This window comes from Protomyctophum parallelum (genome assembly GCF_964188405.1).
Source record: "Protomyctophum parallelum genome assembly, chromosome: 15".
In the NCBI taxonomy this organism is placed as follows: Eukaryota; Metazoa; Chordata; class Actinopteri; order Myctophiformes; family Myctophidae; genus Protomyctophum; species Protomyctophum parallelum.
In genome coordinates this window covers 42,662,048-42,675,855 of record NC_139710.1, presented here as the reverse complement: position 1 = coordinate 42,675,855, position 13,808 = coordinate 42,662,048, and the positions used below count along the sequence as shown (strand labels likewise).

Sequence of the window (13,808 nt, the reverse complement as noted above, 5' to 3'; positions counted from 1 at the left end):
TAATTTTGTCTGTGTTGATCATTAAAGCTGATAGATAACAAATATGGGACCCCCTTTTTTCACCCCTCCAGTTTGAGAACGAACTGATCACAAAGTTGGATCATGCGGTGGAAGGCGGACGCGGCGATGAACAATACAAACTTCTGCTTGAGAAGATGTAAGATAGCTCAAACTGTTTTACTATGAAATGTATTTAATTGTAGTAGTAATGAGAATTCATTTGACCAGCCCTAAATATACAATATATATATATATATATATATATATATATATAAACCTAGGCCACTAGGAGCCCATTGGTGCAGCTTGTTAACACATTATGTGCCCTTTTAATCTTTCAAAATGGTGACCCAGGGTGCCCACTGTTTTTGAAAAAAAACCAAGACGTCCACGGGCACAAAATGTGTTAAGTACCATCAGTGTTGCATGCCATTTCAAAAGAGAAACAGCAGAATTCTCCGCACGAATATGATGTGGTCGTTAACAGTAGAAGAGATGCACTTCCTTCCCTGTTGAGCTCTACTATTAATGATCCATTTTGAGGACAAAACAACTTGGGTCGGGGGGAGTGTTGGGTTCTCTTCATTCTGCGCAGATTACTGGAGCACTGCCGACGCCACAGATACCTGTCACAGTGCTGGGTTCTCTTATGCTCTGCAGATTACTGGAGCACTGTCGGCGCCACAGATACCTGTCCCTGTCCGGAGAGGAGCTGGCTCTGCTGCTCAGCAGCCTGCTGGAGAAACTGCTGGCGTACCGGACCATCACCCAGGACGAGAGCCCCGAGCACCGCATGAGCTGCACCGTTAACGTTCTGGTACGTATCACACACCCAGAGCACCACATGAGCTGCACCGTTAACGTTCTGGTACGTATCACACACCCAGAGCACCACATGAGCTGCACCGTTAACGTTCTGGTACGTATCACACACCCAGAGCACCACATGAGCTGCACCGTTAACGTTCTGGTACGTATCACACACCCAGAGCACCACATGAGCTGCACCGTTAACGTTCTGGTACGTATCACACACCCAGAGCACCACATGAGCTGCACCGTTAACGTTCTGGTACGTATCACACACCCAGAGCACCACATGAGCTGCACCGTTAACGTTCTGGTATGCAGTGGTGGAAGTACTGTACTGTACTGTACTTTTACTTTACTGGAGTATTTCCAGTTTTCAGTACTTTTACCTCTACTACCACTACGTCTCAGAGGCAAATCCATCCATCCATCTTCAACCGCTTATCCGTAATCGGGTCGGGGGGGCAACAGCTCCACCAGAGTGTGGAGCTCCCTCTAGAGGGCAACATTAGTGACTTCCTCTTGGAGGATCCCGAGACATTCCAAGGCCAGTGAGTCGATGTGTTTCCTCCAACTATGCCTTGGTCTGCCCCGGGGTCTCCTCCCACTGGGACGTGTCTCAAGGACCTCCCTAGGGAGACGCCCGAGAGGCATCATTACCAGATGCCCGAACCACCTAAGCTGGTGAGAGGCACCTAAGCTCAGAGACAAATGTTATACTTTTACTTACTTACTTACTTACTCCACGATAATTATTTGAAAACTGTAGTGTAGTTGCTAGGTACTTTGAAGATTTTGATTATTATTAAAATTACAAAACGTACATTTACAACTTCATCCCTGCAAACCTTTTGGCCTTGGTTTTGAAAAATAGCAGATCTACAAGCTCACAATGTGTCTCATCACGACACATTGTGAGCTTGTAGATCTGCTATTTTTCAAAACGCCAAGGGTTTTATACATTTGAAAACGGGACATTCTACATAATGAGTGCTTTTGGTACCACATTTTGATACAGATACAGATTTGATACAGAAGTACTCAGAATTTTACTTAGTAAAGTATTGATAATTGTACTTAAGTAAACATTTTGAGTACTTTTCCAACCACTTCTGTTACGGTCCACAGGCTGACTGGCCGTGGGTGGGGCTACCAGTTAACCAGAGGTGTATACACCTACAGTACAATGCTTATTAGCCTGCTTTCAGTGTGAACTGGTTAATACAAAATTAGTAATAAATAAATGTTGAAGTGTATTTTTTTATTCCATTTTTAATAGAACTTCTACAAAGAAAAGAAGAGAGAGGACATTTACATCCGGTGAGTGATATGAAACAAGCACACTGGTTGGCCCACAATGGGTTGATATGAAACAAGCACACTGGTTGGCCCACAATGGGTTGATATGAAACAAGCACACTGGTTGGCCCACAATGGGTTGATATGAAACAAGCACACTGGTTGGCCCACAATGGGTTGATATGAAACAAGCACACTGGTTGGTCCACAATGGGTTGATATGAAACAAGCACACTGGTTGGCCACACAGTGGGTTGATATGAAACAAGCACACTGGTTGGCCACACAGTGGGTTGATATGAAACAAGCACACTGGTTGGCCACACAGTGGGTTGATATGAAACAAGCACACTGGTTGGCCCACAGATGGTTTGGAAATCGTACTCAAGTTGTTTTTTGTACGTTTTTAGTGAAATTTAAAATCTGTCATTTTACTTTTGCTTTACTCGATTTTTGATGATGTATCGTACTCTACAAGAGATAGTTATGCTGTTCTGTTATACAGTATGTATCGTACTCTACAAGAGATAGTTATGCTGTTCTGTTATACAGTATGTATCGTACTCTACAAGAGATAGTTATGCTGTTCTGTTATGATTATGTATCGTACTCTACAAGAGATAGTTATGCTGTTCTGTTATGATGATGTATCGTACTCTACAAGAGATAGTTATGCTGTTCTGTTATGATTATGTATCGTACTCTACAAGAGATAGTTATGCTGTTCTGTTATGATTATGTATCGTACTCTACAAGAGATAGTTATGCTGTTCTGTTATGATTATGTATCGTACTCTACAAGAGATAGTTATGCTGTTCTGTTATGATTATGTATCGTACTCTACAAGAGATAGTTATGCTGTTCTGTTATACAGTATGTATCGTACTCTACAAGAGATAGTTATGCTGTTCTGTTATGATTATGTATCGTACTCTACAAGAGATAGTTATGCTGTTCTGTTATACAGTATGTATCGTACTCTACAAGAGATAGTTATGCTGTTCTGTTATGATTATGTATCGTACTCTACAAGAGATAGTTATGCTGTTCTGTTATGATTATGTATCGTACTCTACAAGAGATAGTTATGCTGTTCTGTTATGATTATGTATCGTACTCTACAAGAGATAGTTATGCTGTTCTGTTATACAGTATGTATCGTACTCTACAAGAGATAGTTATGCTGTTCTGTTATGATTATGTATCGTACTCTACAAGAGATAGTTATGCTGTTCTGTTATGATTATGTATCGTACTCTACAAAAGATAGTTATGCTGTTTTGTTATGGAAAAACCAGGAGATTCCATTGAAGTGTTTCTTCGAACCTCTTCCATCATAGCCTGGGAAGCATTTATTTCCCGGTTTATCATCCGGTCGGGAGCGGAGGTAACTAATGTCCTGTTGTACTCATCAGGCAGGAAACCATAAAGTGCGCAAAAGATTGTGATCAAGGTGCAAGGGCGTCGTAATGTTAGGACCTACCCAATAAAAGCCTTGATGTGGCATATGAATCTGACAAGTAGGTCTTGGAATAGTTTGTTTGGTATATCCATATTTTATTCCAACTCGTAGCGACTAGCGAGACTAAAAACAAACGGGGGGACCAAAAAAAGCGACACAGAAAAAGCCGGAAACCACAACGTTTTTTTTCTAGACTGGATCACACAGCAATTTAAAAACACAGATCAGGCTTGCTTAGTTCCATCATAGTGCAGTCTTTTGAGAAGGATTGGTTGGAAGGATGTTGACCCACAAGTAGTAACAGTACTGTACTTCAACTTGAGTAGGATATGTTGGCACTCTTGCTTAACGGTATACTGTTCTCACAAACCAACCAGGTACCTTTACAAGCTGCGAGACTTGCACCTGGACTGTGAGAACTACACGGAGGCAGCCTACACTCTGCTGCTACATGCTGAGCTTCTGGAGGTGAGCAGGTCTCGTATAGTCCAGTGCTTCCCAAACCTTTTAGCCCGTGACCCAAAGGAGACATTTGATGTCTCCCCGGGGACCTAAGCTAGTGAAAATACACGTTTCAAGCTTGTAGATATTTTCACTACTACTTAAACATTTGTTTTCTAATTTATGGAATTTATTTGATTTCTTCATGAAATGACTGAAAATATATATTATTAAGACCTGAGGACCCGATTCTACGAATGTCTTTTTAAATCCTACCAGTTTTCTGAAAAACCTATGTTTCTGTCAGCGGTGCTCAAATGTTTTCATGTCGAGGACCCCCAGAATGATATGTATTTTTTGTCCGCAGACCCCATCTCAAAATATTTTGTTCCAGGGTCCTCCCAGAAGCAAAAATGTTATGGGTGCACGATTATGAAATTATGGCTGATATCTGATCTCCGATTATTTGCAGGGTCATATCTGCCGATACCGGTTCTGACCGATTCCGATATTATACAGAGGACCATAATGGAAAAAAGCCTAGGCCCTAGGGGCTTGGCCCAAAGCCTGTTAATACAGTATTCAATCAATCAATAAATAGCCTATACTCTTTTCCAAGGGTCTGAATGACTACTGAATGAGATGAGTACACAAATGAAAGTTTATTTTTACTTAGGATTCTACATCATATTTGATTTGGCTTTTGTTCTAGACTAGAGGTACTAGACATCTTTGATTTATATTGAACTCATTGATGAATTATTACATTTTTCATTTTATTTTATTTTTGCTATTTTAATCTGGATTATTTTGAGACCAATCCGATACCGATATGGCATTTTTATTTATATTGTGCATCCCTAAAATATTTGAGTCAAAAATGTTTGCTGGGAAAGAGTATACATGTAGTATATTCAAAGATTTGCACACATTTTCACGATCTTTCAAAAATAGCTATTTTTCAACAGCTAATGTAATACTGGTTAAAGTGACACAGATGCGTTCAAGGTCTTAATGAATTAAAATGGTAGTAAAGGCGCTGCCCGTCTAAATGTTGAATGTCTAGTAATGTGTTTCCTGTCCCTGTCAGTGGTCTGACAAGCCATGTGCGCCCCATCTGATACCCCGTGACGGGCAACACATATGGACCCAGCAGGAGCTGAAAGAGAGGCTCTTTCAGGAGATCATGTGCTACTTAGACAAGGGCAAGGTAAGCATGAACCATTTTTAAACCCTATACGTTCTTGACCGGGATCCTCTAGTGCCTAGACATCTATACTTGGTCCGTTCTTTTTTCTCTTTACACCAAATATCTTCACAGAAAAGAGCCAATCTACAGTACAAGCTCACAACGCTCTATTTTCATCGAATGTTTGCATATCTTTGCATAATGTTATGACATGCCCAGAATTTTTGATCTGAGCTGATATCCAGGTGTTGTTTTGAGACGGGGAGTTTTCATGACCTTTTCATGACCTTTTAACTTCCCAGCCTACCCCTATGAGCTACTGTCAGAATGAACTATGCTGCTCTTTGGATGCATTACAACCATATTTCACTTGTTGACTTACTACAGAGCTTCTTGTCAGTTGTTATTTATTTATTTTTGCACTTAACAACCTGGCAGCGTGCGTGCATGCGTGCGTTAACTGAGGACTGCCCTTAGAGACTGACAGATGGGGCATCATTACACTATGCTGTTTTCTCCTCTCATTTAAGTTTCATGTGGGGTTTTTTTAATCCGCTAATTGAACAGCGCACATGTCTTTTCAGATGTGGGAGAAGGCCATAGAGATGGGAAAACAGTTGGCCAAGATGCATGAGATCCACATGTTTGACTATATGGAGCTCAGTCAGCTGCTGGTAAGAACACCTATTCATAGTAAATGGTGCATTTATATAGCGCCTTTATCCAAGGCGCTTTACATAGATTGTGCATTGCATTCACCCATTCACACACACACACACACACACACACATTCATACACAGATGGCGGAGGAAACCATGCAAGGCACAACCTGCTCATCTGGAGCAATTAGGGATTCAGAGTTTTGCTCAAGGACACTTCGACACCAACTCTGGGGGAGCCCAGGTTCGAACCTTGTGGTTCCCATCCGGCCACTCTACCCCTGACCCACTGCCGCCCTCTAGTAGTATATACTAATTAGCAGTGGTGGAAAAAGTACTCAAATGTTTTACTCAAGTAAAAGTATCAAAATGGCCATATAGAAATACAGTAAAAGTCCGGAATTCAACATTTACTTGAGTAAAAGCACAAAAGTAGCACAATCTGCCATGAAGTTATATCTAAATAAGTTTGACTGAACGAAAGCTACAGTATAGTATTGTCCTGTAAGGAGAGATTTGGTATGCAGACAGTGTTTGCCAAAAATAAATAAATATACGTAAGAAAATGCATGCCTAGAGTCAATAACTCAAATCTGTGCTAAAGTTAATCCACGGTAGTGCAAATGCAAAGTTCTTATACAAGCAATTCATACTACGTGATTCTCGTTTTATGTGCAAACTATACACGATAAGACGTTTCATAGTAATTAGTCTGTTGCTTTGGGATATTCAGTAAACATACGGTAATGCATAAATTAAAAATATATACAAAAACAAATGCACATAACTAAACATGGACCCTTTTCATGGGATGGCTTAAACACAGCTGAAGTTAATCACATTAATTTTGAAAGACACACTGGGTTGTATTTTCAATTAGGTGCCAGCAAAGACCGTCTATGATGCGCCCGGTAACTCAATTTGTCTTAACATCACATACTGTAACATCACTCCTAGTTTAGACTACATTGGCATGTCAGTTTGTCCAAGCCAATGTAAAAAAACAACTCCAGGAAATGGGAAATAGATAAGAGTTGCTGTCAGAATTGTGTGCAATCCCTTTTAGCCAACCCAGTTCCACACACAGACAGACGGCGCCTGCTGTGGCAGTGGTCTGAGCTGTTTTATGTGCACTCTTGATAAAACCTCTGTCTGTTAATGATCCAACCTGATCAGATCAAACTGATCCACACAGGTCCTCGCCTGAATTTCTGAAAATTGTGTTACTTTGAGCTCAACAATGAGCTTTCATTGTTGCTAAATAATACATAAAAATATCTGTAATAAACATTTCTTTGCTTTCCCATTTCTCTACTTCCATGCACAGAAACAGCAAGCCCAGTTCTATCAGAACATAATGCATGCTATGCGGCCCCAGCCGGAGTACTTTGCTGTTGGATACTATGGCCTTGGTTTCCCCTCTTTCCTCCGGGTAAGGCAACCTTATTTTCAAAGAAAATAATTAGTGGAAATAATGTAAGTCTTTTGAGGCTCTGCTTATCCAGTGAGTTGGATTTTTCAAATGCTACTCGGGGGAAGGTGCAATACAAGTCATACAGTAGATGTAGGCCACTGCTTTCGAAAACTCTATATTATCCTGTCAACCAGGCTATAGATAGATAGCTGTAGATGATTGCCACATAGCTGTAGATGATTGCTACACTTATATTTTGTATAATACAATGTAATACATGTTGACGTGTAATATTCTATTCAAATGGGAGTTGTTGTCACTCCTTATAATGTTCCCTAATATGAATGTGGTGCTGCAGAACAAGATCTTCATCTACCGAGGTAAGGAGTACGAGTGGCTGGAAGATTTCAGCCTCAAACTGCTCTCCCAGTTCCCCATCGCTGTGCGGATGACCAGCACGGCTCCCCCTGGTGACAACATCGTCAACTCCCCAGGACAGCGTATCCTTAGACTTAGTCTTGGCGGCACACAAAAACGTGTTATATCAAAACATAATGCATGCTATGTGGCCCCAGCTGGAGTACTTTGCTGTTGGATACTATGGCCTTACATTTTGTTTTATTGCCCTGAATATGATGACATAAGATAAATACTGGTTAATTAACAAGATGTCTTCTATCTGTTGGGATTTCCTTGAGTTAAATTATTCTGAAAATATGGAGATATCTTTTGCTAAAGGAGCTTTTGTTGTGGCAGATTTCATTCGTCAAGCTTGGGAGAGAAGACAGAATACTCTGTATATCTCTGTAAAATAATCAATCAATGTTGGGGGGGGGGGGGGGGGGTGGTGAAACTGGCAACTACTCCCTGGCACCTTTTTCACATTGGCCTATTAAAGCACCACCAGGAGGCCACAGCCTGACCTGCCCTGGTGGAGACCTGTGCCCCGAGGGGCACTTTTTCCAGTTTAATATTAAGATGCCCCAGCAGGATTCTGACTCCTCGAGCCTATTGTGTCCTTAACTGAACAACAACAGACATCCAGTGCTTTACCGTCAAGCCGGTTCTCACGTTGCCACAGCAGTTCAAGGACAAGGGGGTTCCGGAGCAGATATTAAAGTACGCAATAGATGACTTGACGTGATGATGATTGATTTTCTATTTTTCTCATAATAAAGATCTCTGGATAATATGGCCACGGTACGGCGCCTGGTTGGATCTAATTCACTGGGTTCCCTAACACTGGTCAGGAGTCAGGACCCATTTGTAGGTCGCGGACACTTTTTGTATGGTTCCCTTTATTTTATTTTTGTTTCCTAAATTTAGTTTTTTGTTAAAAACATTTTCACAAAATATTCCCCCTCAAAAAAGCTAAACTGTTTCATGAATTAAACCAAAATTCAATGATTTCTTTTTTTAAATAACTTTCTAATGAAGAAATAAAATAAATCTTAAGAAATTAGAAGAAAATAACTATAGTGAATATAATAATAATAATAATAAAACTTTATTTGTATAGCACCTTTCATGACATGAAATGCAGCTCAAAGTGCTTTACAGAGCAATGGAGAAAAAAAAGAAAAGCAAGGCATCGACATTAAAAAACAAGCAGTAATGCAATACAGTGAGGACATGAATAACAAAAAATAAAAGATCACAACATGGCACGAAGCGATGTACGGGTCCCCAGGAGAATGTCTCTGTTCTGTTCTGGGTCGAGGGCTAAATAGTTTGGTAAACACTGATTCTAATTGTCCCCTCTTTCCTATTCCTCTCTCAGCTATTACAGATCCAATAAACTCTTCCTCTTTCCTATTCCTCTCTCAGCTATTACAGATCCAATAAACTCTTCCTTTCTCCTCTTTTCTCTCACAGCTATTACAGATCCAACGAAGTGGACCAGTTCCAGTATTCTAGACCCTTCAGGAAAGGGGAAAAGGACCCAGACAATGAATTTGCAGTGAGTAATGTGTTTTTTTTTTTCATAAACTGGCGTGAGTGCACGATGAAGAAAGGATATCGTATATACCATTACTACTACTCCCATCCAACACGGCCTAACACTGGAGATTGATTAGTTTATTTATTTATTTTTTAAACATATGTTTATTGATTTTCTTTAAAGTACAAAGAAGTATTTTTCAAAACAATTTACATATATTTCCCCCCCCCCACATCCCCATGGCAGCACAAATACAAACAAAATCTTATCACAAAATGATTTGACAATAAATACAGAACAAAAATAATAATGACAAAACGAAAAATAAAACAAAAATAAAACACATTACATACAGTTAAACAAAACACATTACATACAGTTAAACAAACAAATGCACAGTTCCCTACCCCCACCCCACAGCTGACTACTCCAATTAACCACTATACATCCAAAGCCTCTTCAATATCACCTCGCTTAATGAAGTCCAAGAACTTCTCCCATATCTTATAGAATACCGCAGGTTTCTTCCTAATTACATATGTTAGTTTCTCATGTGCCAAACTGGTTGTTAAGTTCCTCAGCCAAAAGCCGATCGTAGGGGCATTGACATTCTTCCAACATAGCGCAATTGAGCGTCTGGCCTGTAACAGGCAAAGGTCGGTCATTATTTTTTCATTACTATTTAGTGTACAATTTAATGGATAAATACTGAGTATACATAATTTAGGACAAAGAGGAACTGGACCTGATGTAATCTGAGAGACATAATGGACCACAGACCTCCAGAATGTTTTAATCTCCTCACATTCCCATAAGCAGTGGAACAGTGTACCTTTATGTTCCCCACATTTATAACATAAATCAGGAATGTTTGGATCAAATTGATTTACTTTCTCCGGGGTTATGTAAGTTCTCATTATCCAATTATACTGAATTAGTCTTAATTCTAGTATTGATAGTTTGTGTTTGTGCCTTGGAACATATTAAACCCCAATCAATTTCTGAGATTTCCACTTGAAGGTCATTATTAAACTTGTTAAATTATTACAGCTTCGTGTGTTGAATAATTCTATCCTGTCTCCACTCCACAGACCATGTGGATCGAGAGAACAACCTACATTACCCTCTATCGCTTCCCAGGAATCCTGAAATGGTTCGAAGTGAAATCTGTCTCTGTGGTAAGAAGAAGTGATGTCAAAAGCCTTGTTACTCATTTTAATACAAATCTCAACTTTTCTCTGTTCTCTCGCCCTTTTTTCCTCTTCCTCTGTTATCTCTCGTCATTTACGCATCTTCCTGACAATGTCCTGTCAGCATTGGTGGAAACTAACTAAAAAAGTACATTTACTTAACCACATCAGCCCTATATACATTCCGGACATATTTGAAAATAGCTGATCTACAAGCTCACAAACTAAAAAAACAAGTACTTTCTTCACCACTGCCTGTCAGGAGGAGATCAGTCCCTTGGCGAACGCTGTGGAGACTATGGAGCTGGCCAATGAGAAGCTGAGCAACCTGGTGCAGCGGCAGGCCTGTGACCCCTCCACCCCCGTCCACCCTCTGTCCATGATGCTCAATGGCATCGTTGACCCCGCCGTCATGGGAGGCTTCTCCAACTATGAGAAGGTTTGGTTGTTTCCAGGTTGTTTGTCACGTCATGGGAGGCTTCTCCAACTATGAGAAGGTTTGGTTGTTTCCAGGTTGTTTGTCACGTCATGGGAGGCTTCTCCAACTATGAGAAGGTTTGGTTGTTTCCAGGTTGTTTGTCACGTCATGGGAGGCTTCTCCAACTATGAGAAGGTTTGGTTGTTTCCAGGTTGTTTGTCACGTCATGGGAGGCTTCTCCAACTATGAGAAGGTTTGGTTGTTTCCAGGTTGTTTGTCACGTCACGTCATGGGAGGCTTCTCCAACTATGAGAAGGTTTGGTTGTTTCCAGGTTGTTTGTCACGTCACGTCATGGGAGGCTTCTCCAACTATGAGAAGGTTTGGTTGTTTCCAGGTTGTTTTTCACGTCATGGGAGGCTTCTCCAACTATGAGAAGGTTTGGTTGTTTCCAGGTTGTTTTTCACGTCATGGGAGGCTTCTCCAACTATGAGAAGGTTTGGTTGTTTCCAGGTTGTTTGTCACGTCACGTCATGGGAGGCTTCTCCAACTATGAGAAGGTTTGGTTGTTTCCAGGTTGTTTTTCACGTCATGGGAGGCTTCTCCAACTATGAGAAGGTTTGGTTGTTTCCGTCATGGGAGGCTTCTCCAACTATGAGAAGGTTTGGTTGTTTCCAGGTTGTTTGTCACGTCACGTCATGAGAGGCTTCTCCAACTATGAGAAGGTTTGGTTGTTTCCAGGTTGTTTTTCACGTCATGGGAGGCTTCTCCAACTATGAGAAGGTTTGGTTGTTTCCAGGTTGTTTTTCACGTCATGGGAGGCTTCTCCAACTATGAGAAGGTTTGGTTGTTTCCAGGTTGTTTGTCACGTCATGGGAGGCTTCTCCAACTATGAGAAGGTTTGGTTGTTTCCAGGTTGTTTGTCACGTCACGTCATGGGAGGCTTCTCCAACTATGAGAAGGTTTGGTTGTTTCCAGGTTGTTTGTCACGTCATGGGACGCTTCTCCAACTATGAGAAGGTTTGGTTGTTTCCGTCATGGGAGGCTTCTCCAACTATGAGAAGGTTTGCTTTTTTCCACGTTGTTTGTCACGGTTGTTTCAGAACTTGTGGTTCTGAAAATGTTTCATGAAGAAATAGCAGATACTATAGCAACATACAAAGCTGAAAATAGTAACTAGAGAGGATATTCAGAATTCAAAAGTCCATTATACGTAGGAGGGTTATACGCATGCATAAAGTGAGGGGCAAATTGAGTTTAACGTTTAAAGTTGTTTAATGCAATCAGATGGGACTTTTTTTGTTTGGAGGTATGGGCTAACTCAGTAGGTGTGCCCGCATAACGTTCCGGGTACGCATACCCTCTTATTAACCACACAATGATTTTAATGAGTTTAGTTAACATTGGTTATTGAGCTAAGTGCTAAGTTATGTAAGTTATTTACCATACGTATATAGCCAAAGCTGTCAATTTCACAGCTTTGGCTATAGGGTTTCTTTTCATGAATGAAATCGTTGTGTATAGGATTCTTGGGAGATCTGAATATAATGTATAATTTGGTAAATGATTGTTCAGTAGGTAGTTAGGCCAACTTTTTCATAAAGAATCACAATTAATCAGACAGTAGCTCTTCTGTTTATTTGGAAGTAAATGCTGATTACAATGCTGGTAAATGTGATCACAACACATTCCTGGCTCTCATGAACCTTACAGTAGGTGTGATTGCTCTGGCTTGTTTTGTGTAGTAAATAATTTAATTCATAAAGGTAGACAGAGAGTGTCCTTGTAGTTACGCTCTGGTAACCTGGAACTGCTGCCCGTAGCTGTATTTGTTAGTATTTACGTTATCCTAAAATGCTACTAAATTTCCACAATATTTTATCCCATCTCTAAAGGCATTTTTCACGGACACCTACATTCACGAGCACCCGGAAGACCTCGAACAAATTGAGGTCCTCAAACATCTTATCGCCCTGCAGGTAAATCCGCTGACTCCGCTGTCGGCCTTGAACACTAGAACATGTTTACTATTGGATCATTTATACTCTTTGTACTACGATGTCCTGCGAAGTCACTGGACACTGTACAAGCGGTGAGAGCTTGTAGATCTGCTAAATCACTGTTTCCCAAACAGTGGGTCGGGACCCATTTGTGGGTCGTGGACAAATTGTTTGTTTCCTACATTTGGTTTTTAATTATAATTATTAGAAAACATTTTCAAAAACATTCCCAAAAAGGCCAAACTTTTCATGAATTAATAACAAAATCCAATGAATTTTTTTCAGTAATGTCATGAAGAAATGTAAGAAAAATCTAAGAAATTCCATAAATTAGAACAAATATTTGTGAAAATAGCTGATCTACAAGCTCACAACGTGTCACTTCGCGACACGTTGAGACTTGTATTTTCAGTAGTTTGGGTCCCGGGGCGAATATCTAATTTCTGTTTTGAATCATGGGCTGAAAAGTTTGGGAACCACCGTCAGCTAAATTACACCCGTTCTCCCCTTAGATTCCTGTATTGGCAGATGGGATTCGCATCCACGGGGAGAAGTCGACGGAGGAACTGAACCCATTACACAACCGCATGGTGACTTGCTTCCAGGACCTGCGGGAGAAGGTTGAGAAGCATTACGGCGTCATAACCTTGGTCAGTTGCCAGCCGCAAACTCAATTTAATGTACAAGGGTGCCAACTCAAGCTATTGGCTCCCTTGCCTCCCCATCAAACTCCTCTCATTCAAAGCGGAGTGTGCATTATATTGGTGCGGGCTATAAATCTCCCTCTCTAGGCAGTCCGTTGTGGACCAGTGTTTTGTGCCCGTCACTCTGTGCTCCTCTCCTGCCAAGTTCCCTCAACAACGTTTAATCCTATTTGTGTGTCCCTCCCCCAACCCAGCCCTGCTCGCTGGCGGAGAAAAAGAAGAGTCGTGTGGGCTCTGTGGTGATGCCCTACATCATGTCCTCTACTCTGCGTCGCATGTC

The 13,808-nt window shown here is 40.9% G+C and overlaps 1 protein-coding gene across 2 annotated transcripts in view; it reads left to right on the top strand.

Moving 5' to 3' along the window:
- Window positions 1–13,808, top strand: part of dock5 (dedicator of cytokinesis 5) — a 51,405-nt gene that overhangs the window by 32,048 nt on the left and 5,549 nt on the right. For both annotated transcript variants that reach the window (XM_083784245.1, XM_083784244.1), the window contains exons 33-47: window positions 72–157; window positions 661–817; window positions 2,090–2,130; window positions 3,950–4,040; window positions 5,104–5,223; window positions 5,787–5,876; window positions 7,190–7,294; window positions 7,635–7,776; window positions 8,314–8,395; window positions 9,152–9,236; window positions 10,310–10,396; window positions 10,671–10,847; window positions 12,720–12,803; window positions 13,337–13,474; window positions 13,723–13,808. The exon at window positions 13,723–13,808 is cut by the window's right edge and continues 90 nt beyond it. In XM_083784245.1, coding sequence (XP_083640371.1) covers window positions 72–157; window positions 661–817; window positions 2,090–2,130; window positions 3,950–4,040; window positions 5,104–5,223; window positions 5,787–5,876; window positions 7,190–7,294; window positions 7,635–7,776; window positions 8,314–8,395; window positions 9,152–9,236; window positions 10,310–10,396; window positions 10,671–10,847; window positions 12,720–12,803; window positions 13,337–13,474; window positions 13,723–13,808 — 1,571 coding nt within the window. The remainder of the gene's footprint in view (window positions 1–71; window positions 158–660; window positions 818–2,089; window positions 2,131–3,949; window positions 4,041–5,103; window positions 5,224–5,786; window positions 5,877–7,189; window positions 7,295–7,634; window positions 7,777–8,313; window positions 8,396–9,151; window positions 9,237–10,309; window positions 10,397–10,670; window positions 10,848–12,719; window positions 12,804–13,336; window positions 13,475–13,722) is intronic.